This window comes from Brassica napus, chromosome C5 (genome assembly GCF_020379485.1).
Source record: "Brassica napus cultivar Da-Ae chromosome C5, Da-Ae, whole genome shotgun sequence".
NCBI classification, from domain to species: Eukaryota; Viridiplantae; Streptophyta; class Magnoliopsida; order Brassicales; family Brassicaceae; genus Brassica; species Brassica napus.
Window position 1 is genome coordinate 48,459,579 of NC_063448.1, and position 27,716 is coordinate 48,487,294.

Here is a 27,716-nt window from a genome sequence, read left to right on the forward strand (position 1 = left end):
TCGTATCATCTGGAGTTGGTTTGACATCAGTAGTTCCATTCACTGTCTCGTAAGGCTGCGCATACCGAGACAGAATTCAAGAGAAAGTTTAAGATTATATATATATATATATATATATAACACTGCTGCTGATAAGTAAGATAAGGAAAATAAAAAAATAGAATATACAGAGATGCTCATGGTTTTCCATTGCTTAGATATATTGGTTTTGAATTTAACAGATGAAAATAACACGGTCCCACATAAAACTTTGAATTTCTTACTAACAATTACCTTGATATACAAAGCTTGATATATCTTTTCATACTTGGCTTCAAGAACAACACAATCATGAGATATATCCATGTGTTAATGCAATTAGTTTGGGGTTTTGATTCTTGAATAGGGATAATATAGGAATAGAAAATAGAATCACTACCTATTTGTAGATGAGCCGCATCTCTACAGCAATCAGACACTTCCGCCTGCCGTGTGCAATCTCCCGAAAATGGATGTGGTTGAAGATGATTTTGGTCTCTCCCTACCCGTAGCAACGTCGTTAAAGACCACAATGGAGGGTTTTGTCGTCGTTGATTTTGATGTCTTGTTAGCCATGGATGCGATAGCTGATACTTATTCTTGTATGCGGAGTGAATTTTATTGTGGGAAGCTCAAGAAGGTGAAGAGGACATCTGTTTGGTACTGGAAAATTAATGAAGGAAGATTGATGATTATTGTGGGAGAAAGCGTTTCGCCAGAGATCGCTAAAACTGTTGTCGTTAGGTCTTCTTTTGGGAAGGCGGAGAAAACAGAGAATTTGGGTCACTTAACGGGTACAGTGAGTCTAAGCTGAGCTTCGACATATTTTTTAGGAAATTCACATCTAGTAAAAATTATAGATTTAGTTAATTGACATTCTGATGTGTAACATTGATTGGCTCTAAATATTTTAGGTGACGTGGCATAGCTTAGGAACCTCCAATTTAGTTCCTTTTATATAGTAGAGATGATGATTCCGAGAATGATTGATCATCATGACCATGGCAGAGCGATGATTATGTCACACTATATATATCAATAGTAGGCAATTCAATTACAGTTCCAGTTGCCGGCTTCTTTACTATTTCTGGTCTTAATGAAAGTTCATTTATTTAAAACTTTGTGTTGGTAATGTTGGATTATTCAACTTAATGTGACGCTTTTATCAAACCAAAATATGACATATATCCTTATGAGTGAGATTATATTATCTTTTGTGTTTCTATGGACACTGAAAGCTTAGACGAGCATCTCGTTTGAAGTGGGTGCAAGAGCTTCTTCAGCCACGGTTCCTTTGTCTGACATGTGCTTGTCTTGTCCTGAAACGAAAGGTGCACAATGGGAACAGCTTGGTGGTTGTTGGTATATAGGAGGGCGGTAATAAGGTACGCTTGGGGTGCAACCACCGGTTTGGCATCCCCCGGAACCATAACCAGGATTAACCCTGACCCCTGGAATCACAAAACCGGGAATCTGTGTGCCTGGAACCGTTATGGGAGGGATTGATATGCTTGGGACAACTACACTTGGTACACTACCACTAGAGCCACCTCCTATACCGATACCAATCCCTTCTCCTGAACCACTACCTTGTCCAATGCCTTCACCGTATCCACTACCTGGAGCTCCAAAGACAGGACCACAGTTCGGTTGGCCAGACCCGGATCCTCTTCCTTCTCCATAGCCACTGCCTCCACTGGAGCCAATGCCTTCTCCATATCCACTGCCTCCGCTTGAGCCAATGCCTTCTCCATATCCACCGCCACTTCCATAGCCCCTACCTTCACCATACCCCATAGGCTTAACTGTTTGGTCAGGATCTTCTGGTTCACTCGCCAGGGACTGCACTTTATGATCAGGCTTTTCTTTGTGATCGAGCATAGTTTTAGGATCAGGTTCTTCTAGCTCACCCCACATGGGTTGCAGTTCATGATCAGGCATGACCTTGTCCTCAGGCTCCTCTGGTTCACCTGGCATGGACCGCAGCATATGGTCAGGCATGATCTTGTCCTCAGGCTCCTCTGGTTCACCCGGCATGGACCACAGCATATGATCAGGCATGATCTTGTCCTCAGGCTCCTCTGGTTCACCTGGCATGGATTGCATTTTGCGATCAGGCATGATCTTGTCCTCAGGCTCTTCCGGTTCACCCGGCATGGACTGGAGTCTATGATCAGGCATGATCTTGTCCTCAGGCTCCTCTGGTTCACCCGGCATGGACCGCAGCATATGATCAGGCATGATCTTGTCCTCAGGCTCCTCTGGTTCACCTGGCATGGATTGCATTTTGCGATCAGGCATGATCTTGTCATCAGGCTCTTCCGGTTCACCCGGCATGGACTGGAGTTTATAATCAGGCATGATCTTGTCCTCAGGTTCTTCTGGTTCACCCGGCATGGACTGGAGTTTATGATCAGGCATGACCTTGTCCTCAGGCTCCTCTGGTTCACCCGGCATGGACTGCAGCATATGGTCAGGCATGATCTTGTCCTCAGGCTCTTCTGGTTCACCCGGCATCGACTGGAGTTTATGATCAGGCATGATCTTGTCCTCAGGCTCCTCTGGTTCACCCGGCATGGATTGCATTTTGCAATCAGGCATGATCTTGTCCTCAGGCTCTTCCGGTTCACCCGGCATGGACTGCAGCTTATGGTCAGGCTTCACTTTGTGCTCAGATTCTACATTGAACATCTCATGATCTTGCACGCTCAAACTAACCATCCCAGGCTTCACAACATGGTTCATCTCTAGCTTTCTTGCCTCCATCATTGAGAGATCCTTGAGAACCCTGCGTGCCAAAGTTGAACTAAAGAAGCATAGTAAGAGAACGAATCCAAAGCATCTGCCTTGGTGTCCCTTTGCCATTTTTTTTGGTTAATCCTATGAAATAAACTGATCCTGCTTGTACATTTTTCAAATAATGAATCCCCTCATGGTTTTATAGGAAGTGATATTCTTTAAAGAAAACACATACCGTGAAAGCAAAATACTAAAAAAAAAAAGTGATTCACAAACATAGCATGAGTCCAAGGAGAAAGGCAAGAAGCAGCTTTATTCCATAACACAAATTGTATGTTCAAGCAACTTCAACTCTTACAAGTTTTCGAACTCGTTTTAGGATTACTTGCCAACAAGAAAGTGCATCAAAAACCATCTTAGGAACAAGATGTTATTATATAGTGTATCTAAAAGATGAAAAAAATAAACACAGCACTTGGTAGATTTCAGAGAGTATCAGGCATCACCAGCTTGTGATTCAGCAGCTCTCAAACCTTCAGCCAAAGCACGTGCTCTGTTCTGGGTTTGTCTTTCTACAGCAACCATGTATAAACCTACAATAAAATCATACGGGTGTGTAGAAAGAAAAAAAGCTTTACAAATGCAAAGGTCTAAAGAAGAAGAGTACCGACTGCACTTCCGAGTGCACAGCCCCAGAGAATCCTCATTGACCACTTATCGCTGATTATTCCTCTCGACCCCATCATACTTTGCTCTGCAATAAACCCACTTCAAAGCTACATTTTAGCAGTAAAAAGACTCAAACTTTATGAGATCAAAAGATCAAAAGAACAGTTTTCAGGTTACATCGAAACGTAGATCTATAAACTATTAGGGGAAAAAGTAAATGAGAACAACAATAGAAGTGTGAGATTACCAGAATTCGTCGGCGACCGGAGGAAGTAAGAACCGAGAAGACGATTAATTGATGGTGAGGGAGGAGGAAGTAAAAATGAAAACAAGAGGGGCTACTTTGTCAATACAAAACATAAATGTTCTTATTTTTTTTCCTCGACAAGTAACAAACATCATCTCACATGTAATGATACTTTTTCTTTTGGGTTGACTGTACTATATGATGATATTTTTGACCGAATGTTTTACTTTTTTATCGTTTTTGACAAAATTATGAAACAAATTATCATTATTCATTTCTGCAATTCGAGTCTATGAAATATCATTAGTATGTATCGGTTTTATACATCTGATCTGTTCTGCAATTCGAGTCTATGAAATATCATTAGTATGTATCGGTTTTATACATCTGATCCGTTAACTAGGCCTGATACTTTTATCCGAGATCCGGATTCGATCCAAAATCCGATCCAGATCCGATCCGAAAATCTGGATATTCGGAGAGGCCGAATCTGGATCTGGATAGTAAAATGTTAGATCTGTCAAAGCCGAATCCGGATCCGGATCCAGATATCTTGATTTTTTAGTCTGGATATCCGGGTCCGTAAATTTTATTAATAATTATTTCAAAAATAGTAATATTTATATATAAAAACTAATTTTATTTAATAAATTTTTTTTTATAATACTATATATAAATTTTATGTAAATTTTGTAATATTATACATATAAATAATTAAAAACATTATATATCTTTTTTAATTTTAAATTATTGTTAATATTTTATATATATTAATATTATTTTTTATTTATTTTAAAGATCCAAATCCGAATCCGGATATTATAATTTTTAGAAGGATATCCTGATGCGCCCTTGAGTAGCGCACCGGGCAAAACAGACATGCATGACTTGATCATGGAAAGCAGTAATGATATATGTTCATTGTTTGACTCATATCTTCAAACAAACGAGTCCTCTTCGCATGAAATCACTTGGAGAATGTTCTCAACTCAATTACGGAGCTCCTTGAAGAAGAATCAGATCAAACGGAGTTCATATGTGATAGTTATGCTATTTACAAATCAGGTGATCTTCAGTTCTCGCGAATTCAGACCACCCGAGAAGCTCGAAATGGCTAACCTTCTTTCTGATGAACCAACGGTCAATTCAATCATGACAAAAGTTATTATTCATGTTCTAAATGTTCAAGAAAGCATTGGGCTTGATGGTTTTCAAAAAGATTCAAAAACGAGCTTGTTTGGGCCAAATGGAGAAACCGATAAAATATTGGCTAAGGGAAAAGATGGATTTCGACCAGGCCTCAAAAGGACATGTCGTGGCCCATATCAGGAGTATATTCTTCACCTTTCAAAGTCCTGGTCGTGGCTATATGAAGAGGTAGTCTAAGTTTCAGTCAAAGACTTTATTTAGTCAAGTCTTTGTTTCTATTTCCAATGTCTTGTTTTTAGCACATTTTTCTTTGGATCTCTACAACTTGTAATCCTATAAATAAGGCCTTAGAGCCACGAAATAAAACAGATTGTTTTTCCTTTTTTATGAGTTTCTCTCATTGTTCTTTGTTTAGAACACTTCTTAGTTTCTTGGTGAGGTTATCTCCAAGTTTCGATCCTTCTTTTGTTGGACCGGTGCGTCACATCCGGCAACGATCGAAGTCTGGTAGTATCTTTGGGCTATTCCGCAACCCTTAGTGTCACCCCTCGATCCATCAGTTCTCAATCCTCTCGGATCTGAGTTCATATCAACCTTACCGAAAGAGTGATCCCGTTTTGGGCGTATCAAGTGGTATCAGAGCCACTCTTCCGGTAACTCTATTATCATTCCATCTTCTTCAAACACTTTTTCTTCTACCTTTCTTGAATCCGGGCCCCTCATTACCATCCATTTATTAAAAAAAAAAAAAAAGATTTACGATTTGATTCAAAAAAAAAAAAAAAAAAATAGAAAAAGTTCAAAGTTTGTTTTGTGGATTGGTGGTGGAAGAGAAAGCCTGCTGGCTGAGGAGAAATCCAGCCTTTGAGGTGGTTAAAACGGATTTCAAAAATCAAAAATCTCTTATCTATCTATCTTGAGAAAAACCCTTTGTTTGCTTTGGATCTACCCATTGGGATTCTTGATTTGTTCTCTTAGAACCTTGAGGAGACTCTTGAGTGACCACTAAAATCTTAGAGAAACACTTATGTGGGTGAGATCAAACACTTGAGAGTGTGAGGATTATTTTATCTGTTAACCCTTTTGTGTTAAGTAATTTTTCAGGATAAAGATGTTTGGTCTTCACAAGGGAAGTATCAAGAAGAAATTCCAGCGAGAGGCTAACTTTAAATCTTCATCTCAAAATTCATTGAATGTTTTTGATGATTTTGTTCCTGTGCAGGAAAGACTAGCCCAAAGAAGACCACATAAGATGCCGAACAGGAGGTGCAAAGAGCAGTTCAAAACGTCCAAAGGCAAAGCTGATCCAAAAAGGAAACATTTTCAGTTTGATGTCAAACAATTTTGTGATAACTTTGTGAAGGGTGTGGACAAAGCCCTCAAGGACGTCAGCAAGAGCCAAAAGAAGAGCACATCCACACGTGCCCCAGTAGCTGAGCCATCAATTTTCATCAGTGAAAAACCCAAAGGTAAATCTGAAAACAACGTTGAAGATCTAAAAGATTTTTCAGATTCTTTACCAATTTTTGATAAGTATGATGAAGAGCTAATGGAAAGTTGGATCACTTGTGAGGATAAATGTGATCTTCCTTCTCCAAAACCTGATCTTATGTTTGATATTGATAATGAAGAGACTAATGGACTAACCTATTTTGAACCGGAGCATCCGAGTAGTCTTGTTCTAGTTTCACAGGTTTTTGAGGAAGAACCATTGAACTACCAACATCAAGGACCACGTCTTGAGACTAGGAGACCCTTGGACAATGATCTTAGTCCCATCTTTGATGAAGAAGACGAGCTTGATCCAATCTTTGATGAGGAAGCACCAAGCACATCATCCATCATCATAGAGAAACATCTTTGCTTTGATCCAGGCACAACTTCTACGCCTTTGCCTAAAGAGCACTGTGAGAAACTTTATTTACTTAATTCTCTGCCTGAAATATTTGTTAAGATCAGTTCTCCTGTTGTAAATCGTTTTGGTTTTGACAAAGTTAAAAAATTTTGCGTTTCAAATTCTGTTTTTGATAACATGATTCATTCTTTTGAGAAATTTGAACTTGACGGAATTCTTGATCAAAAACGTTTTCAAAATGGCAATGACATCCATTTTGGATTTGTTTTGAGTCTTGATCAGTTTTTGAAACATAGCAAAAGTTTTGATCATCTTGAAAAGTCATTTGAGCTTGATTTGCAACAGTCTGATTTTTGTGCTAGAAAATCGTTTGATTCATCTGTCTTCAAAGAAAATGACTTTAATCTGAGCCCTTATAGACATGAACTGATCACTGGTAATTTATTTGCATCCACTTGTGCCTTGGACGAATTTTTGGTTAAGAAGTTGCTGAAACAAAAATCACATAGAGCTGAAACCGATTTTATTTTTGATTCTGTTTTGAAGCTTGATAACTTGTGTGTTGAAACTGATAAACCTTGGCATAATTTGAAACCAATGTTTGAAAATTGTGTTGTCTTGAGCTTTGATGTCATCTTGGTTTACAACACATTCTTTGATGATTATCCTAAGAGCTTGGATCATGTTCTTGATGTCCTAAGGATAGAGAAACTCTTGGATTATTTCTCTCGCAGATTTGATGTGGTTTCCCTAGTTGTTTTGAAAGTACAGGATAAGTATGATCAGTTCCCAAGGAGAGAAAGCACTGGTGAACGCCAAAGTTCTTATGTATCAGGGACATGGAACTGGAAGTACTTGAGGAAAACAAGTCCAAAACTCCAAGGAAGTTTATGTCCCTACTTTTCCTTCATTGAATTTTATATGATTTTAAAATTCGTTTTCTCTTATTCATTTCCTTTTGATAGAGGTGAAATGGATTTGAGGTCAAATCCTTTTCAAGAGGGAGGGAATGATGCGCCCTTGAGTAGCGCACCGGGCAAAACAGACATGCATGACTTGATCATGGAAAGCAGTAATGATATATGTTCATTGTTTGACTCATATCTTCAAACAAACGAGTCCTCTTCGCATGAAATCACTTGGAGAATGTTCTCAACTCAAGTACGGAGCTCCTTGAAGAAGAATTAGATCAAACGGAGTTCATATGTGATAGTTATGCTATTTACAAATCAGGTGATCTTCAGTTCTCGCGAATTCAGACCACCCGAGAAGCTCGAAATGGCTAACCTTCTTTCTGATGAACCAATGGTCAATTCAATCATGACAAAGGTTATTATTCATGTTCTAAATGTTCAAGAAAGCATTGGGCTTGATGGTTTTCAAAAAGATTCAAAAACGAGCTTGTTTGGGCCAAATGGAGAAACCGATAAAATATTGGCTAAGGAAAAAGATGGATTTCGACCAGGCCTCAAAGGGACATGTCTTGGCCCATATCAGGAGTATATTCTTCACCTTTCAAAGTCCTGGTCGTGGCTATATGAAGAGGTAGTCCAAGTTTCAGTCAAAGACTTTATTTAGTCAAGTCTTTGTTTCTATTTCCAATGTCTTGTTTTTAGCACATTTTTCTTTGGATCTCTACAACTTGTAATCCTATAAATAAGGCCTTAGAGCCACGAAATAAAACAGATTGTTTTTCCTTTTTTATGAGTTTCTCTCATTGTTCTTTGTTTAGAACACTTCTTAGTTTCTTGGTGAGGTTATCTCCAAGTTTCGATCCTTCTTTTGTTGGACCGGTGCGTCACATCCGGCAACGATCGAAGTCTGGTAGTATCTTTGGGCTATTCCGCAACCCTTAGTGTCACCCCTCGATCCATCAGTTCTCAATCCTCTCGGATCTGAGTTCATATCAACCTTACCGAAAGAGTAATCCCGTTTTGGGCGTATCATATCCGACATCCGAATATCCGCGAACCTCGAATCCGGATAAAGATAGTAAAATTACGGATCGGTCGGATAAAGATCCGGATCTCTTAAAATTGTCCGGATATCCGATCCGTCCCAAGCCCACTGTTAACGAAGGAGGAGGTCATTAAAATGTGTAATAGTTGAATAAGTAAATTGCATTGGTGATTTGATTTTTACATTAGTATTGGGAAACATAAAAACATCTAATGGAGAGTTAAATGTAAGTGAAGTTTCGGGGAAAAAGCTTTGACAAATGACAACACTCCTCCTAGTCCTCCTCATGCACAGATTTACATTTGTCTACTTAAACATCGCTGGCAAAATTTATCTCTCTAGTCTTCTTCTCCGGTCCACTTCACAAGTCTCGGTCTTAACCAATTATCAGTTTGTCGATTGAATAGTCCTCCCTTACGTCTCCGGTGTTTCAAAACCTTCCTCCGACCTACATCGATTCCCTGTGTTTCCGGTGGTAAGCGATAACTATTACATTCTACTCTTTTCTCTTCTCATTGCTGATTGTTGTCAAATGGATTGTCTATGTAGTCTCGGAACGAGTTCGGATTGCTTCTCTATCAAAAAAAAAGATTCCTTTATTCCTTTCTTCTTCTTCTTTTTTTTTTTTTTTGTGCTTTTATGCTGTTTTTAAAGGTTTCACATTCTTCGCTTTCTTCTATTTTGCGCTGTGGGTATTTTGATTATAACGAGTAAAAATCGTGTTTTTATTTATTTTTCCTGAAATTTCATCTCTTTTGTCACTGTGCCATTGATTTGCTTGATTGGCTTTCCTAGTGGCAACTGTGCTGTTCGCCATTACATTAAGTAAGTTTCATTTTTTTCCTACTTTGGTCGGAGATTATGCCTGCCAGGTGTTTGTTCAATGCATTTTTTTTGGGTATTTTTCGAGCCAAATGTATATTCAAAGTTTTCTTCTTTTTCGGACATAATTACAAAACCATGTTCTGCTTTTAGTTACCCAGTCAAAGCCGGTTATTAGGAAGAGGATGCATTATATTTTGGATGTTATGTAGAGAACATTTTTACTCAGCATTCTCCAATTAGCATCACTACTAGACTGGTTTGCTCATCGACCCATTCGTTTTTTGGTATTTGAACTAGGAGGAGGAGATATGTCAATGCTTGGAAGCTCTTCCCACAGTGATCCAGATTCGAGAAGCCTGCAAGTGCTTCTCGATGCTTTTGGTTCTCGTTTCTCTCTCGACGACATTGCTGCTGCCTACTGCCAAGCTAGCCAGAACGTCCATGAAGCTGGTGAGATTCTCTTCGCCATGACGACGAAAGAAGCGCCTCAAAGTGACCAAGTGAAAACGAATGGAGCAACCTCAAAGCCAACCCATGTCTATGTTCCCAAGAAAGTTCAAACACAAGAGAATGATAGCAACGCCGCCAAAGTATGGAGGCCGAAGAAAAGTTCTGTATCAGTTGGTACTGTTTCAAGTGTTATTGGAAAGGAGTATGCTAGAAGAAGCATGCCTGAATCAAATGCTCGCCAAGAAGCAGTTAAACCGATGAAGATAGACGCAAGGGATATTCCAGAAACTGAGATATGGAGTGAAGAAGAATTGCCAAGAAGCAATGAGGCAAACGTAAGCAGAGCACCAACTGATGTTGAGGAGTTTATTGCTAAGATGCTCGGAGAAGGCTTTCAAGCTAGCCCTGAGGTTATTCAACAGATTCTTGGTAAGCATTCTCTAGTTTATAATTGCTTTGACATCATTCATGATCTTAGCTGCTAAATTTTTATCTGCTTTTTTCACCAAACTATCAGGCGTATGCGGATATGATGTGATGAAGGTAAGCCAGTTCCCTTAGCTCTGAAGCAAGTAGTCTATTATTTGTTTCTTTAATTTGCTTTTTGCATAAGATACCTTCGTGTTTGTCTTTAAATATTTTTATAATATGTTTTTACCTTTTCTTGGCTGCATTATATTATATTCTCCCATACCTTGAAGCTCTCTAAATTATGTATGACCTGTGAACTTTATAGTTGCATCACATTTTATTTGAGCTACTTTGAGAATCCATTTCTTGTGCTTTAATACTATTTGCTGACTAAGTTTGAGATGAAATTGACTTTTCAATCTGATAAGATTGTTATTAAACTCTTCTAACTAAAAGATTTTGGTGTTTTCCTTTACATTAGACTTTTTAGATTTTTTCCCTGTTTTATGTTGGATTTATTAATTAGTTTAAGATTTGTTTTTACATTAGGTTTATGATTAATGAGAGATCAACTTCCATAAATTATTCTTTAATCTCTAAACTGGAGGGTTTAAAGAAAGCATAGCCTAAATCCTTTTTCTCTTTCTCGCCAGAGTCAAAAAGCGCATTCACATTCCTATTGTCTCTAATTTTTATTCACTTGATTGATAGTGGTATCTTTATAGCTCTTGGCATATGGCTCCTGTAAGTATTGAACAGGTCCTGCCTTATCTTTGTGCTGTAACTTGTTGATTTGGCATCCACTCTATATTCTTAATGATATTTCAGAGTACGGAGAAACTGCTTGACTTGTCTGATACCAAGAAGCATGCTGATGTTGGAATCTCTAATGAAGTTGTGAGATTTTCTTTTGACTTTCAGTTTGGTCGTTGTTATAGAATACCGTCTTCTTCTAAATCTGACTCTTGATTGGTTACTTGGTTTGTTTCCCTTCACTTAAAAGACTTCAAAAGTTGATCCTCAGAGGTAAGATTTTTCTAGTCCCTCCATTGCTGATCCTTTTTGATATTTTTTCCTCCTCAAATTTATCTCTGTGATGATGCAGCAGTGGTGAAGCAAGAACCCTAACAGGTTCACAGGAAGGAGGCAAGAACAATAGTGGTCTTGAAAAGGAAGTCTTAGAAGCTTTGTTCTCTGGTGTTGAAAGATATGAGGAAGTGCCAAAAGTAACTAGACGATTTGGAGAAAGGAGAGCAAGAGTTGCCGGCCGTCTTGTTTTTGAACCTCTGGAAGACACTTTTGAAGAGAGAGTTGTTACTATGATACAATCAACAAATACATCTAAAGAAGGTAACCGTGACAGAGTCTTACATGTACGTGTATCATCTCCTTTCTCAAGAGTCTGCTAAACTATCTACGTTTCTCTCTTTGATAGATGAAGATGATGAAAATGAATACAAGGCACATCGTAAAGCAGTGCACGAGAATTTGCAGGAGATGAAAGAATACTACGGAGCTGTAAGCCTTTTAGATAACAAGAATGTGATTGCCATGATGTGATGGTGGCATAACTAAAACCTCTTTCTCTTTGGCAGGCTGTAGAAGCATTCTCCAAAGGAGAAACCGAGCGAGCACGCAGACTCGTGGAGAAGGTACAATTTGGATTGAATGTGATCAATGTCTTCTTGTGTTATATCTAATAACTATTTGATATCTTCCACAATACAATAGGGACACTTTTTCGGACAAAAAGCTAGGGAGGCAGATGACAAATCCGTAGCAAAGATGCTTGAACTCAAGTCAGTTAATTTCGCATCTATTTTATTTTCAGGCTTGTATTCTATTTTTTCTGCTCTTTACTCCATTGGCACTAAGTGTTGAGAAAATTCAAAACCATGCTATAGGGAAGACGATGGTTCGGCTTACAAGGAAGACGAGGTGGTGACAGTAAATGTGAATGAACATGAACCAAGGGAAGCTCTTCGTCTTCTCAAGCTCCAACTTAGGAACTTCTCTGGCATTCCATGTAAGGCTTAAAATCCATCTCCCTAGAACCTATTTTTTTGCTCTAGCAGAAACGAACCTAGTCTGTTTATGATTCAGCTATTAAGTACCTCAGAGTCAAATTGGGTGACAACAAGGAAGACTCCAAATGCAAACGAAGGGTAACTATCTCTGCTCATCTATCTTCTTCATCTCTGAATAGAACTTGAACTGATTCGTGTTTGCTTTGTTTTCTTAGCTTACGGCAATTGCCAAGTTGCTGGCGGGAGATTCCATTGCTTGGTCTGAAGAAGATAATGGCCTCGTGATGATGATTCGCGTTGATGAAGTTATCCCTGAGAAGTTGAGTTTTGCCAAGAAATAAGAACACCACTGGTTCTAATCCTTTTGCTTCATCCCATTAAACTTTTTTGAGTGTCCTGTTTCAAACACTCCATTCATTATGTAACCAAACAAAGAACCATTTTGGGAAGAAATATAATATTATGGTTTCAGAATCCTCAAGCCATCTGACATTACAATATGATTATAATGTTTCTGAGAGATAACAGATACCATTCTTTAAGTAAGAAAAAAAACTTATACAGTATGGATCTCTATCAGTGGGTGAGTCTCTGAACATCTTCCTCATTGTTATCTAAAGTTTCAAGTAGAAGCGACGGAGCATGCTGAGCATTCCCTTGATTCTCCTCTGAGTCTTGACAGAAAGAGAGTATGATTGTGTCTATGGACATCTCAACCACCGCAAAGAACAGTGTAGCCACAACATACCCCAGAGCCCAGCATGCCTGTGCATAGAGAAGGGAAAGTTATAATCTACAATGTCTTTTTGTATCTACAATGAGTCTTAGAGAGGAAAGAAAAGTTTTTCTTACCAAGACAGGTAATAGAGGGGAGGAGACTTTGTTGTGAGAATCCCTATACTTGTGAGAATCCAACATCAGAAAGCCAAAGAGAGCACTGAAGAGACTCACACAAAGCTTCCCTAGAAACAATATAACATCTCCTATTACGTTAACCTTCCCTATTCTCATAATGTTGTTCATGATCAGCTCTGTCGCCATTGCAGACGATTTGCAGAAGCTTTTCCCTGTTATAGCAATCTGAAACAAGACACCAATCTATCAAGAAATGGACTTTGTTTTGTCAAAAGGAATCAGAGATTATTACCATTATGTAGGCATTGCGGTTAACCGATTTGAGAGTCCACTCAACGCTTTTGAGACACCCACGTGATGTGTAATAACCCATTCTCCCAAGCCAGTGATCAGGTGTCGTCCCTCTCACTTTAGTTCTACGACGAATTGCTTCGAGAATGAACCGAACAGACTCCACAAAAGAAACAACGAGCGAACCAAGAGCCACGGATCCCAAGTTGTAGCGCACAAGCCGCTTCATCGAAGCAAAAACAGGAAGAAAAGGTATCTCAGGAGACGCTGCTTCTTCCCCTTGAGCCCAATAATAAGAAGCAACAGAGCCAGCAATCACTGTAGCAGAAGACGCAACGAAGAACTGCGTGGCCCAGTAGCAACCAAACAGGTGGAAGAATATGGCAATGGTGATGTGAGGAGTGTAACGTATGCTGTAACCACAGCAACGGTCACAGTTCACTTTCTTTAACACGAGATCGTAGGCGCAGCAGTTAGTGTTGTTGCAGTTGTTCTGAACAACTTGACCAGAGCTGAATAGATGGAGAGCCGCTGAGAGCCAGAACATGTAGAATATGGCGAGCATTGCGTATGGTATAGCAGGGAATATAATCAGCGCTTGCACTTCTCCTATTACTTTAGCAGCTACCTTGAGGACTGATGTTGCCATGAGGATACGGCGGATGATGGCGATTGAAGTGAGGATAGCAACAACTGAGATGAAAGTCATCAGAATGGCGACTCCTCTGACATGTGTCAGCTCCTGGGAACACAAGCAAATACAAATAAGCATGGAGACTTGTGACTAAAGGTCTCATAATTTAATGAACTTGAATAGGAATGTTGAAACTTACTCGACCATATACATGAAAGTATGGGTCATGCTCACCGATAATAGGTGTTACAGCATCATTCCCAATCCATCCAGCTACAAAAAAAAAAAAAAGACGCAACATATTGAGTCCGAATGACTTGAAACACAGTAGATATTTGATTTTTTCATAAACCAACCTTTCAAGTAATAGAAGATGGTCACCGAAACTAAAAGCATGTTGAAGAGGACAACAGTGATCCATGGCATGGCAGCAACAAAATGCCTAATAAGGAGAAGCCAAACGATGGATAGAAAGAGCGGGGCAAGGCCTCCACACACAATCAATACGGGCCATGACTTGCCAATATCAGCCACATAACGCTGCGAGTTAAATAACCAAAAAAACACTTTAGAACATTTTTCAAAACCATCAGGAGCGAAGAGGATAAGTCTCTAACCTTTAGAACCGAGGCACGAGAATTCAATGACCTTCTGATGGATTTGTCTATGATCATATCCTCTTCAATACTCACACCACCCATCTGCTGCCAGTGACGCAGTGATGAATTTGAAGCACGAGCTATATACTGACAGCTCCAATAAACTACATAATTAAAGATCAAACTCGTTACAAAACAGTAATAGAGAAACAAGGAAAGACTGAAACTCACTTACCATTGACACTAGGGAATATAATAGGGTAACAAGGACCCTGAAGCTGAAGAGAAGAGTTCCTCATCTCAGGAGTAAGAAACTCAAAGTAATCGTAGTTCCTGTCCACCCAATCACTCATCTTGAGACGAATCTCGCCGTCAGGGTAGTCACAGACCCAGTTTAGAGTATCATCCGAAGGCGCAGGACAATCCAAGAGACAGATAGTCCTGGCGTTAGCCAGCTTATGCTCCCCATCTTTCAAACCACTCTCATAAACTTGGTTTGGGTTAAGCCAATACCTAAGCTCAAGTTTAGTTAGGTCACGGTGACGGTGCTTGCTCCCACACACATTCCCTTCATAGTCCAATCCATATGTGAGTCTGGCAACATAAAGACAACAACCCCACAAAATCAAGACATCAATCATACTTTACTACAAAGATTCAAACTTTGGTGTGATGAAAAGGTGAAGTCTTTATACCAAAGATGGATTTTTTACCTTAATGGGTTGCCTTGGTTGAAGCCAAAGCTGGAATTAACAATCATTGAGACCCAAAAGGCAATGAAGATGATGAGAAACGTGATGTCTCTGCACTTTCTGTTGTGTTTGATGATCCCATCCTTTTCACTCCCATCACTTGAAGTGTATCTTCCAATCACAGCTCCCAGAGGTCCTCTCATCCTTTTTTTCTCTTCACTGTCTGAAAACCCTTGAGATCAATTATAGAAAAAGAAGACTTTCGGAGAGAACAATACAGAGAGAGAGAGAGAGAGACCTTTACTAAAGACTAAAAGAGTGTCTTCTCTCTCTTTCTTGCTCTGTGTTCATTGTTCAAGAAGAGTGTGAAAGCACTGGAAGGGTATTAATGTCTTTCTATTAAAAATTGTTTTCTTTTTTAATGGCTCTGTTTAATCTTATATCATCCGTGGAACATGAAAAGAATCCATGTCTGGTTTCTGATGGGCTTTGCATGTTTTTGGCCATTTTTAAAATCTTTGTTCTTCTGCTTTTTTGTATAGATTTAAAACAAACTTTTTTGTTCTTATTCCACACTTTGAGATCTGCAGACTGTAATTGTAACGTCAGTCTTTTGATTAAAGAATTATTGGTTCAACTTTATCGGTAGATTATTCTTAAAAAGCTTAATTAATCTGGAGATAAAGAAAAATAACTGAAGGTGGCGAAACGGTGATATAATTTATGTGATTTTTTTGTAAATTAATTTATTAATTCACAAAAAGCATACAAGTTACAAAGACAATATAGAAAAACAAAAGTTGGTTTTACTGACTTTGTAACCAGAACTATTATTGATCTTGTATTTGAAAAATCAACTCCTCGAAATAGAGAAAAAGTAGCAGAAAAAGCATGGGCCGGCTCATTGTTTTTTCCAAATACGTATCGCATATTTATTTCTCTCTGTATGATATTTTTATTTGTTTGCTTTTTATATGAAAAAAATTATTTCTGTTATGAACCAGATTGTGGCTAGTAACCAAAAGATTATGATTTGTAATTTTTCTATTTATCTATGACGGTGTAATCTCCTATATAAAGAACATTTATGTTATGAATAAAGATAAACTTTTCCATTACTTTCACAACACATTATCAACACGAAACTTTAAATTTCTAAGCTAATACACAAATCGAAAAACCCAAAAATCCTAACCCTAGCCGGCGATCTGACGAACCCTAAACCCCGATCGCGTCTCTTGTTCCCGCATCTGTTCCAGCTCGCGTCCCCGATCAGCTTCAGTCCAAGGCGTTCCTGATCCTAGCTCTGACGTTCACGACCCGAGAGCACCTCCAGCACGCGACCTCTTCCTCGTTCGCGACAGCATCAGACAGCTCACGTCCGACGATCAAGGCGTTCCCGATCAAGCAACAAAGGACGTCCGCGACCCGATAGAAGCGACTCGATCCATTCCAGTTCGCGTCCCGTTCATGTCCAGCTCGCGGCTCAACTCCTTTGGTGGTCCGATTCAACAATCATTTAAGGTTAAAAGGTAATTCAAAACCTAAGAAACCATAATCGAATATGGATTGATTGATAAATAATGAAACCCTAAACCCCTAATCTTTATGAATCAAAACCATAGGGTAATAAATCAAAAATCCTAATTGAGTAAATCGAAGCTCTAAAAGTTCGATACCCCAAACCCTAAATCATGTTCCTAAATGATTAAAACTCCAAATCGGTTTTTACAAGTTAAAATCCGATAAACTCTAACCCTATATCTATAAACACTAAATAATATAAGTATCAGAATTAATTATACAATAATTATCAAATCACATATTAAAACCCTAATCGAATATTTTGAAATCAAAATTGTTTTCGGTTTTGATCATTGAGGTTTTAAATCTGATTGAATCTGATGCTATGTTGCTAGAATTGTTTGACCGTTAAATTGATAGATTTATTTTCTCATCCTGCTTGGTTAATTGTTCATCTGATTTAAAATTGTTTAAACCGACCAGCCTGTTAAAACATTGATTGAATCCGATAGGTTGCTAGTTTTCTTTGCTTATATAATCCGATAGGTTGATAGATTGATTGAGGTTTACTTGTTTAAAATCTGAATGATCTGATTGCATGATTCTTGAGGTTTAAATCCGTGTGAGTTAGGATTGATAGTTTATATAACCTGATTGAATGATTTGGGGTTTAATATTGCATGTTAGAATCTGTTATAATATAAACCCTAATTCGAATTGATAAACCCTAAAATAGAATTTGTGTATTGCATAATCCGAATTGAATGTTTTGAGGTTTCATATTATACTAGGTTGATAGTTTCATGATATAATAAACTGTTCTGAGGTTTAAGATTATTTTCTAGAAGCTGGTTCATTGATAAAACCCTAATTTCGAATTGAAACCCTAAACCCTAATTTGTGTATTCCTAAAATCAGATTTCTTGATTCCATCTTGCTAATATCAGCCTTGAAACTGATTAATAAAATTGATAGAATCAGTCTTGAAACTGATTGTTTTGGTTTTTCATGATTAAAACTCTATTTTTGGATCGAAACCCTAAATTATGTAATGCTTGAATCCATTTGATTATTTTTGATTATTGATCCAATTGCTAGTCTTGATAAAACCTAATTGAATCTGATTGTTAGTCTAGCTAAATCTCATACCTGAAACTGATTGATTAATTGCTAAATCTTGATTGAATGTTTTAATATTACCCTTGCACATATAGAATCCGATTGCTAAGATTGAGTGCATCATATCTACTTGGCCGTGTGGCCAGTTTGCACCATATATCATCCTGACCAACATGTTTATGTTATACGCATGATCTGATTATTATCACCTTTGCATGATCTGATTGTTTTAAATTGAGGTTCCATAATTCCACTCCTGTACATATAGAATCAGTATGATAGGTTTGCATTATAACCATATGGCCACATGAAAACATATAGAAATTGCTTGTTTGGTCGATACCCTTGCTTGATAAATATGTGTGACTTATTATGCATCATATATCACTTTGGCCGTGTGGCCTTATTGCATTATATCACATTTGGCCGTGTGGCTTGTTTGCTTATTAGAAATGTATTGACTTGATAGCATGTCTTGTTTATGGCCGTATTTTAAATATTTTATGAGATCTAAAATTGATTGATATATGATTTGAGATGTTGAAAATCAACTTGGATTTTGCTGCCCTAAATCTCTCAGGAGATAATTATTTGAAATAGGCACTGAATACTGAGTTTATCCTAAAGTCAAAGGACTTGGTGAATGAATCACAAAAGGCGATAATGCAAAATGAGAAAGATTGATACAGGGAATATTAATTATTAATCATCATCTTATTAAGAGTCTCAAAGATTAGTATATGACTATAGAGAATCTTCTAGAGCTTTGGACATAGCTAAAAAAAATCGAGATATGATCACCAAAGAACGATGTTATTACCTAAGGCCCTATTTGATTGGAGAAATCCCAGAATCCAGGACTATAAATCCGTGGATGAGTCTATTGCTAGCTGGACAAAATAATGGATTACTGATGAGAAACAGTGAATTGAGACCTCCTGGATTAACCCCATTACCTGATACCAATAAGGCTGCAGAAGAAAAAAAAGGTAACCACGTCCAGAATAATAGACCACACGGTCATAGCCGTGGAGGGTGGAAAGGACGTGGCCATGGCCACTATAACACATTTGGCCGTGGGAATCACTATGGTAGAGGCCGTGGCTATCAACCCAATTTGAGCCATGGTCAAGGCAGTGGCCGTGGTATATCCTTTAAACTACAAAACTCGACCAAATCAGTGTGCCATAGATGTGGAATGGGGAACCATTGGGCTAAGATATGAAGGACTCCCAAACATTTTTGTGACCTCTATCAAAGAGAGTCTGAAAGGGAAGAATCCTGAAACCCACTTGGTCTATAAAGATGGTGAAAATAATTTCGAACATGATCAAGATGATGTTATGGAATATGAGACTTATGATTGCCTAAAAGAATCAAGTTGATAATCTGATTTCGACATCAAACTTGTGTGATTTCTTTGCTTGTATGCTTTCTCTGATTTTTATCTCCTTGAATTTATTTCTATTACATTGTCTGCTTAGATTAAATGAATGAATGATTTTTCTATATGAGTACACTGAAAAACGCCAATATAAGTACTAAAGCAGGTATCGCCAGTCTGAAAGAAGACTATGGCTAGGCTAATATATTATTGCCTAAGGGTATGCATCTAAAAATCAGTGATGCCTTATATTCACTCAGCTCTAAGAGCAAGAGCAGCCTATTGAGTTTTAAATATATAAGAATGAATGGTTTCCATATTGAAATAATGGGCGAAGAAAACAAAGAGTTCCTTCAGATATATGTATAAAATCGTCCAAGGCCATAATAAGTCCTAAAGACTATACATGCATTCTCTACTGACCTAGAATATGCATAGATCAGTATGATAGAGGCTAAAAGCCTGCGAAAATATACACTTTATGGCACAACCGGATTGGCCATCCTGGTCTAAACATGATGCGAAAGTTGATATTCAAAAGGCACACATTAAAAAATAAGAAGAGTTATCCCAAAGAATCTCACGTGTGTATCATGTACACAAGGAAAACTCATTAGGCCATCACCAGTAAAACGGCTACGAGCCCCTTTTTCATAAATAAAGACTATATATCTAGATAATACTGGTGAATACATGTCCCAAGCGTTTAAATGATTATGGTATGTCCATGGGGGTAAGTGTGGACAATTCTGTGATACATGTCCATACCAAGAACGGCTTGGCCGAAATCTTTTAAAACGCAAATAGCTGATTGATAGACCATAACTTATGAGGTCAAAACTCCCATTCACAGCTTGGGCCACAAGAAATTTACATGCACCTAAGTTAATACGCATCAGGCCATTTAGTGAGCATAGATATCTCCTATCATAATTATTAACGGGTCAAGAGCTAGACATACCCCATCATAAGGCATTTGGATGTGTTGTCTATGTACTAATTGCTCCACCACAGAGAACTAAGATGGGACCTCAAAAGGAGGATGAAGATATATGTTGGATATGATTCTCCCACAATAATAAAGTACTTTGAGTCAACTATGAGTGATTATATTTGAGGCCATGTACACTGATTATTTTAATACCAGGAGGAGAAAAAAATAAAAATAATAAAGCTGGTAAAAGAAATAGAATGGAATCAACCATCAATGTCTTGGCAAGATCCTCGGACTAAAGAATGTGAAATAAACATCCAAAGATTATACACTTACAAAGCTAGCTAATCAAATACCAGACACATTTGCTGACCCGAAAAAGAATGACTAAGTCATATATAAACTAGCTTGTAAAGCACCAACGAATTTGATGTCCAAGAAGAGACACAGTCAAGTTGCTACAGAGTCTAGACAACGTATGAAACGCGGTAGACCAATAGGTTCCAAAAGATAAGAATCCTCAGAAACAAAAGAAAGGTGCAGAGAATGATAATCAAAATCCAAATCTGAGGTTACTAAGGAAACCATCCCAGACATGGAGATAAGGCCGGTCGGCTCTAAGGTACAGGTACCAAACAATGTAGCTTGGGACGCCAAGCTGCAAAATATTAAAGGTCCTGATAATAATGAATCTCAATCGATTATATCATGTCTGGAACATAATGGAACCAATAAGGAATGTCGACATAAGATGATTTATTTGCATACAAGGTAGCACTTGAATTTATGAATATAAGCGAGGATCATGAACCCACGTCAATATAAGAGTGCACACTCGTAGAACATATTGGATTGAATGGTAACGTGGGGTTAAATAGTTTAAGGAAGAAATGCGTATTTGGCCATATGATTACGACACCATATGATGTTAAAACCAGTGGATATAAATGGGTCTTATGAGGAATAGAAATCGTGAGATATAAAGCTGATGTTGCACAAAGATTCTCACAACGACCAGTAATAGATTATGAGGAGACATACTCCCATGTGGTGGATGCAACTACTTTTAGATTTCTCATAAGTCTGGCTATATAAGAGAGAAAATTATACTTGCAGCAAATTGATGTAGTGACTGCATATTTATATGGTCAACTGGATAATGAAAGTACTAGAGGGTATTGAGCTGAAAGAACATCAAGTTCTCGAGAATAATATTGATAATCATCAGAGTATATGATCTGAATATCCTAGGAACCTCTAGATACAATTTCCCAAACAGTTGAATATCTCAAGAAAGAGTTTGAGATGAAAGATCTTGGAAAACAAAGTTTTGTTTGAGATTACAGCTTGAATACATTAACAATGAAATTCTTGTGCATCAAATAGTATATACAGAAAATGGTACTCAAGAGATTTAATATGGACCAGTCTCACCCATTATCTAGTACATGGGCGTGAGATCACTTGTTTTGGACACTGATCCATTCAATCCAAAGGTGGACGATAAAGAAGTCCATTTAGTCATGAGATGGACGATGCAGAAGTCTTGTTTTAGACACTGATCTGATTGATCCATAAGAAGGACGATGAAGAAGCCTTTGATTTTGGTTTATTTTATACTAACCAGCCCAAAGAGGGGTTATTTGGTTTTGTTGATTTTTTTTCAGACACGTTATGTTTTACACATGGTGGTACACGCATATCACAACAACATCATCTAAGATTTCGTGTGTGTGTATTTGAGGTCGATGACTCAATATGTTCGATCAGATTGTGGCATGGCCGATGGTAAAGAAGAACCAACTATCATGTTCGAGGACGAAACATATTCTGCCCAAGATCTTCATCACCCACGGATTGCAGAAAATTGGAGAGGCCCAAGAGACCTTCAGTAATGTCCAAATCAGGAGGAGTAATGTGTGTTGTACTTTTTTTTCTTCACCATGGTTTTGTCCCAATTGGGTTTTTCCTGGTAAGGTTTTAATGAGGCAACATTAAAGCACATTACAAGCTCTAAATGGTTATAGCATCCAAGGGAGAGTGTTATGAACCAGATTGTGGATGGCTCATAACCAAGAGATTATGATTTGTAATCTTTCCATTTATCTATGATGGTGTAATCTCCTATATAAGCAACCTTTATATTATGAATAAAGATAGACTTTTCCATTATTTTCACGATAATTTCTTTTTTTTTTTGTTAAAGGGTTGTCTTGAGTTATTTCTTTATCATGTTACATTTTACTTGCTCTTCTCATTTGTTTTGGTGAAGGTATCTAATTGTATTTAAATTTATGAATTAATTTTTGTAGTAAAATTGGAAACCGATTAAAATGTTATTTCCATTAATATAGATTCAGCAAAACTCTTGTAACCTTTTGAGTAATGCTCATACATAGTATAGTATTACATAAATGACAAACCAATACAAAAAAAACGTGTAATTATTTAGTAGTAATAAAAATCAAGATCAAAGGAACATTGCCCAGAAAAAAACAAAGGGCTAAGCTCATAAATAAGCAAATAGTTGAAAATTAGCTCCACATTCGTTACAAAGATGAAAGAGCAACCAATATGATACTGTCTTCACGAGGAGTTGCATTCAGAGGAACTGGCCTCGACCAGAGAAGGTTTGGCCGAACCACCAAGAAGAAGGAACAACGTTTAGAAACGTCATCGTCTTGCGGTCAAGAAGAGTAACTCTGAAGGAGAGTCTCTGTCCACGGAGATCGCCGGAGCTCTGCCAGTTGGCACCCCAATTACGAGTCATCTGAACCCAAGTCTTTCCCCTTGATCCTCTCACCGCAACCGCTTTCAGCGCGCCGCTGCCGCCAACGTTTGAGAGTATTACCATGTTGAAGTTCCCTTGGCCTCTCATCGTGAACCTCACACCTCCTCTTCTTTTGCATCCAACTCTATAATAATTGTAATAAAAGAATAAAATCATTAAGATATATGTTGATAAATTATTAGACATATAATATATTACATGATGCTATATTGTTTACGTTTTATATGTTGTGAATATTATTTGATATTTAAATACAAACACAGCATTCTAATTTATAAAACATTAATAATTTTATTATTTAAAAAAAAAAACTCAAAGCGAAATAGAACAAAATATGTTACCGGCGGTAGAAGACGGGGACGATGCCTTCGTTGCCGCGGCGAGCTATGCGGAAGAAAGCGGGCATGGACATGTCAAAGTGGTGGCGAGGGAGATTGCACCAACCTCCATTGTTGTTCGACGGACAGAAGTTTGTAGCCGTCACCGTCACAGCGGCTCCTCGGAGACACCACTTAGGATCCGCCCAATAGTCGCACCTCACTTGGTAGCAACCACCGCACGACTCGCCGTTTCTGAATAGCGCACCGCTTAGCGCCGCTGTATGGGCTCCGAATCCAGCGTGGTATGGATTGTCATACCCACAAGCTCCTCCTATACATCGAAATGAAGTTGTTTAGAGGAAAAGGCTTTGATATACAAAAACAAAAAGTAACAAACAAAAGTATTAAAACTATGGTATATAATGGACTCTTTACCAAGTGAAGCAGGGCTATCATTAACACCATAATACGTTGCATGCGCCCTAATCCAACCATTGGAACACATCCCCACACTTAACGTACCCACCAATAAAATAGCCGTAACCAAATATTTTCCCTTCATTTCCATGTATATTTTAGTAGATTGAGACAAAGAGAGATCGAAAGAAAGTGTTAGTTCTGAAGTGATTGCTTGATGGAGAAGGAAGCCTTTTGGACTCGATTTATAAGGGGTCAATTGAAAACTAACGCGTTTTGTCGGTGATTATTACGACTTATTTCACTTACATGCACCTCAATCTCATGCATGTGTTCGTTATCTTTCTTAGTTGGATACTTATTTTTAATTATATTACTCTTGAAAATTCTCTAATAATTGAATCTAGGTCTAAACGCATGACAAATACTGATTCTTCTTATAAAGAAAGATAATTCAGTACACTGTGGTTAGTTTTTGCTTATCTTGGTGAAATAAGTTGATAACGTACGTTGATATGTTGATAGACTGAAGTTATCTATTACTTGTAAATCCCAAACTCGTGTATTGAATAAGAATGAAGTATTGAATAAGAATGAAGAAGTGTTTATAGCTTTGTATCTCAACAATGAATCACTCTCATCACGAGTTCATCATCATCGACAGTCTTATAGCGATTGGAAACAGAAGACTCATATCGTTTCTCTACAATCACTTACAAAAGCATACCTTTCAAATGAACACTCTACTCCTTATTTAATATCATCTAACAGTATGAAATGAATAACTGCAAATACTCTCTTTCAATCCAAAGGTTTCTTTTATTCTTCTTTTGTTCCCTCCTCTTCTGTTACTTCCTCACTCTCTTCCTTTGCTTCTTTACCCCTCCTCTTACGGTAATATGCCTTTCGGTACCTATCAATACTTCCCCCAACGAAATCCAGCTTGCCCTCAAGCTGGTAATCAGGAAAATGAGTGATGAAATCTTGATAATACAGTCATGAATTTTCCAATGAAGATTTCCCAACCCACTTAACCAATAACTCCAGTTCACCCTTTGCATCATAACGTTTCTCCAATACATCTTCTGGACTAATCGGTTCTTCAGCCTCCGTGATACTCCCCGGCGGTAACGCATCACATTGCTCCTGCGAACCCAAGGCTAACTTCAATTGGGAAATATGGAACACAGGATGGATCTTTGCAGCTGGAGGTAATTGTAACTTATAAGCTGTGTTTCCAATGCGCTCCAACACTTTGTATGGGCCATAGAATTTCGCTGCAAGTTTCTGACAAACTCTATGAGCCACAGTCTTCTGACGATAGGGTTGTAGCTTAAGAAATACCATGTCACCAACCGCCAACTGAACATCTCTCCTTGACTTATCGGCTTGATTCTTCATTATCTCCTGAGCACGAGTAAGTGTTTGTTTTAAACTGATCAATACCTCATCCCTTTCCAATAACGCCCGCTCCAGCTCAAAGTTCTTTGTAGAACCCTGTTCAAAACGCAGAATAGGAGGAGAATCACAGCCATAGACCACTTTGAACGGAGTTGTCTGAATCGACTTGTGAAACGTCGTGTTATACCATAGCTCTGCCCATGCCATATAATTGTGCCAAGTCCGAGGGTGAGAAGACGAGAAACTTCTCAAATTTGTTTCCAAACAACGGTTGAGCACCTCAGATTGACCATCCGTCTGAGGGTGAAATGCCGTACTATACTGAAGCTTAGTCCCAGCCAAACGGAAAGCCTCTGTCCAAAAAGAACTTAGAAAGATCCTGTCTCTATCTGACGTGATGCTCTTCGGAAAACCATATAAACGGACGATCTCAGACACGAGCTTCTTGGCTACATCCAGTGCAGAGAACGTGTGTTTAAGGCTGATGAAATGAGCAAATTTGCTTAAACGATCGATCACCACCAATATGCTGTTATAACCATTAGACCTCGGAAGCCCCTCAATGAAGTCCATATTGATGTCTTCCCAAATCATCTCTGGAATCGGTAATGGTTGAAGCAAACCGGCTGGAGATAGAGTTGAATGTTTATGTGTTTGGCAAATACCACAAGCCGCCACATACTCCTGCACCTGCTTGTACATTCCAGTCCAATAAAACGAACACTGAACTCTCTTCAAAGTTTTCAAAACACCTGAATGACTACCGAATTTACTGTCATGAGCCTCTCGCAATATCACTGAAATGTATTTTGAAGTCTTAAGAATCACCAATCTTTTCTTTGACCACAATCTCCCTTCTATCACTGTATACTTCTTAGAGTGCAATTCTCCTTTCTGAATCTGCATGACCATTGTGCTTAACTTCGTATCGTCTTGTATTTCCTTATACAAATCTTCCCATTGTAAAGCTGTAGGGACTGTCAATGATAGTAACAGTGAAGAGATAGACATACTCCGAGACAAGCCATCTGCTGCCTTGTTTTCCGGTCCCGGTTTATAGAAGATGTCAAAGTCAAATCCCAATAGCTTTGTTAACCACTTTTGATACTCCAAATTTACCTCTTTTTGCTCCAACAAAAACTTCAAGCTCCGCTGATCCGTGTGAACATGAAACTTTCTACCAAGTAGATAGTGTTTCCACTTTCTCACTGCCATCACGATAGCCATCAGTTCTCTTTCATAAGCTGGTTTCAGTTGCTCCTGTGCTGTCAGAGCATGGCTAAAGAAAGCGATGGGCCTCTTGTTCTGCATAAGCACAGCGCCTAACCCGAATCCTGAGGCGTCTGATTCGATCACAAAAACTTGACTGAAGTCTGGTAACGCAAGTACTGGTGCCGTTACCATTGCATGTTTCAACTTTTCAAAAGCTTGTTGAGCTTCAGTAGGCCAAGAGAACTGATCCTTCTTCAGCAGTGTGGTCAAAGGACGAGCAATACTTCCATAATCTCTTATAAACTTCCGATAATATCCAGTTAACCCAAGGAATCCTCTCAACTGCTTAACCACCTTGGGTATAGGCCATATATTCATAGCATTAGTCTTTGCAGAATCAGTAGCTACGCCATTAGCTGATATTATATGGCCTAAGTATTCCACACTCGGTACTGCAAACGTGCATTTCTTTTGATTAGCATATAAATTCTGCTCCCTCAGCACTTCTAACACTTGTCTTAGATGATTCTCGTGATCTGACTGATTCTTGCTATAGATCAATATATCATCAAAGAACACAAAGACAAAACGGCGGAGGAATGGTTTAAACACCTTGTTCATGAGTGCCTGAAAAGTGGCTGGAGCGTTGGTCAAACCAAATGGCATGACCAGGAACTCGTAATGTCCTTCCACTGTCCGGAACGCTGTCTTATGAATGTCTGCTTCCACCATCCGTATTTGGTGATAGCCTGAGCGTAGATCAAGCTTTGTAAAGACCGTAGCCCCATGTAACTCGTCGAGTAACTGGTCTATGACAGGAATAGGGTACTTGTCTAACACGGTTACTCTGTTCAAAGCCCTGTAGTCCACGCAAAAACGTAGAGAACCATCCTTCTTCTTCACTAGTAGTACAGGGCTGGAGAAAGGACTGGTGCTTGGTCGTATGATGCCCGTAGATAACATATCATTCACCATTTGTTCCATAGCCACCTTGCTGGCATGAGGATACCGATAAGGTCGAACAGATACTGAAGATACTCCTGGTTGTAAGTTGATTGCGTGTTCTTGTCCACGAAATGGTGGTAAGGCAGTTGGTACTGCGAACACATCAACAAACTCCTGGAGTATTTGGGAGAATTGCAAACGAACTTCTGGAAATGGAGATGTTGCTATAGAAGAAGCAAGAAGCACTTC

At 38.5% G+C, this 27,716-nt stretch overlaps 5 protein-coding genes across 10 annotated transcripts; 1 reads left to right on the forward strand and 4 right to left on the reverse strand.

The window, feature by feature from the left end:
• Positions 1-1,111: 1,111 nt before the first annotated feature.
• Positions 1,112-2,937, reverse strand: LOC106397695 (RNA polymerase II degradation factor 1-like). The gene has a single exon (XM_013838314.3). The coding sequence runs from the start codon at positions 2,881-2,883 to the stop codon at positions 1,258-1,260; it is 1,626 nt and encodes a 541-aa protein (XP_013693768.2). The 5' UTR covers positions 2,884-2,937; the 3' UTR covers positions 1,112-1,257.
• A 115-nt stretch (positions 2,938-3,052) lies between these two features.
• Positions 3,053-3,938, reverse strand: LOC106397696. 4 transcript variants are annotated; one of them, XM_013838315.3, is made up of 3 exons: positions 3,674-3,938; positions 3,425-3,511; positions 3,053-3,350 (listed from the first exon to the last, which is right to left on the reverse strand). In XM_013838315.3, exons 2-3 carry the CDS (start codon positions 3,501-3,503, stop codon positions 3,253-3,255), a joined length of 177 nt encoding a protein of 58 aa, XP_013693769.1. In that variant the 5' UTR covers positions 3,504-3,511; positions 3,674-3,938; the 3' UTR covers positions 3,053-3,252. The 4 variants fall into 4 exon arrangements, with proteins under 4 accessions (XP_013693769.1, XP_022559283.1, XP_013693771.1 ...); XM_022703562.2 differs by having other exon boundaries at positions 3,425-3,533; XM_013838317.3 differs by having other exon boundaries at positions 3,425-3,525; positions 3,674-3,937.
• Positions 3,939-8,873: 4,935 nt separating this feature from the next.
• Positions 8,874-12,825, forward strand: LOC106401143 (putative nuclear RNA export factor SDE5). 3 transcript variants are annotated; one of them, XM_013841600.3, is made up of 12 exons: positions 8,874-9,111; positions 9,759-10,340; positions 10,429-10,454; positions 11,151-11,219; positions 11,326-11,348; positions 11,431-11,672; positions 11,758-11,840; positions 11,918-11,974; positions 12,054-12,121; positions 12,227-12,348; positions 12,426-12,487; positions 12,565-12,825. In XM_013841600.3, exons 2-12 carry the CDS (start codon positions 9,770-9,772, stop codon positions 12,688-12,690), a joined length of 1,449 nt encoding a protein of 482 aa, XP_013697054.1. In that variant the 5' UTR covers positions 8,874-9,111; positions 9,759-9,769; the 3' UTR covers positions 12,691-12,825. The 3 variants fall into 3 exon arrangements, with proteins under 3 accessions (XP_013697054.1, XP_013697052.1, XP_013697053.1); XM_013841598.3 differs by having other exon boundaries at positions 8,875-9,111; positions 11,428-11,672; XM_013841599.3 differs by lacking the exon at positions 8,874-9,111 and adding an exon at positions 9,313-9,461 and having other exon boundaries at positions 11,428-11,672.
• Positions 12,790-25,774, reverse strand: LOC106401142 (choline transporter protein 1-like). Its single transcript, XM_013841597.3, has 9 exons — positions 25,764-25,774; positions 15,442-15,742; positions 14,964-15,322; positions 14,747-14,892; positions 14,486-14,669; positions 14,329-14,402; positions 13,497-14,237; positions 13,202-13,429; positions 12,790-13,114 (listed from the first exon to the last, which is right to left on the reverse strand). The coding sequence occupies exons 2-9, from the start codon at positions 15,621-15,623 to the stop codon at positions 12,926-12,928; spliced, it is 2,103 nt and encodes a 700-aa protein (XP_013697051.2). The 5' UTR covers positions 15,624-15,742; positions 25,764-25,774; the 3' UTR covers positions 12,790-12,925.
• Positions 22,710-24,137, reverse strand: LOC106401377 (expansin-A12). Its single transcript, XM_013841884.3, has 3 exons — positions 23,928-24,137; positions 23,514-23,823; positions 22,710-23,296 (listed from the first exon to the last, which is right to left on the reverse strand). Exons 1-3 carry the CDS (start codon positions 24,058-24,060, stop codon positions 22,984-22,986), a joined length of 756 nt encoding a protein of 251 aa, XP_013697338.1. The 5' UTR covers positions 24,061-24,137; the 3' UTR covers positions 22,710-22,983.
• Positions 25,775-27,716: the final 1,942 nt, after the last annotated feature.

Excerpts from the sequence above, each read along its gene's own strand:
- LOC106397695 (XM_013838314.3), bottom strand. The coding sequence starts at position 2,883 with ATGGCAAAGGGACACCAAGGCAGATGCTTTGGATTCGTTCTCTTACTA.
- LOC106401142 (XM_013841597.3), bottom strand. The coding sequence starts at position 15,623 with ATGAGAGGACCTCTGGGAGCTGTGATTGGAAGATACACTTCAAGTGAT. Across the intron at positions 14,403-14,485 it reads CATCTTCTATTACTTGAAAG|CTGGATGGATTGGGAATGAT; the intron begins GTTGGTTTATGA and ends TTTTTTTTGTAG. Across the intron at positions 14,238-14,328 it reads ACTTTCATGTATATGGTCGA|GAGCTGACACATGTCAGAGG; the intron begins GTAAGTTTCAAC and ends TTGTGTTCCCAG.
- LOC106401377 (XM_013841884.3), bottom strand. The coding sequence starts at position 24,060 with ATGGAAATGAAGGGAAAATATTTGGTTACGGCTATTTTATTGGTGGGT. Across the intron at positions 23,824-23,927 it reads TGATAGCCCTGCTTCACTTG|GAGGAGCTTGTGGGTATGAC; the intron begins GTAAAGAGTCCA and ends TTCGATGTATAG. Across the intron at positions 23,297-23,513 it reads GTCCCCGTCTTCTACCGCCG|AGTTGGATGCAAAAGAAGAG; the intron begins GTAACATATTTT and ends CAATTATTATAG.
- LOC106397696 (XM_013838315.3), bottom strand. The coding sequence starts at position 3,503 with ATGATGGGGTCGAGAGGAATAATCAGCGATAAGTGGTCAATGAGGATT. Across the intron at positions 3,351-3,424 it reads TGCACTCGGAAGTGCAGTCG|GTTTATACATGGTTGCTGTA; the intron begins GTACTCTTCTTC and ends ATTTTATTGTAG.
- LOC106401143 (XM_013841598.3), top strand. The coding sequence starts at position 9,770 with ATGTCAATGCTTGGAAGCTCTTCCCACAGTGATCCAGATTCGAGAAGC. Across the intron at positions 10,455-11,150 it reads GCGGATATGATGTGATGAAG|AGTACGGAGAAACTGCTTGA; the intron begins GTAAGCCAGTTC and ends ATGATATTTCAG. Across the intron at positions 11,841-11,917 it reads TGAAAGAATACTACGGAGCT|GCTGTAGAAGCATTCTCCAA; the intron begins GTAAGCCTTTTA and ends TCTCTTTGGCAG.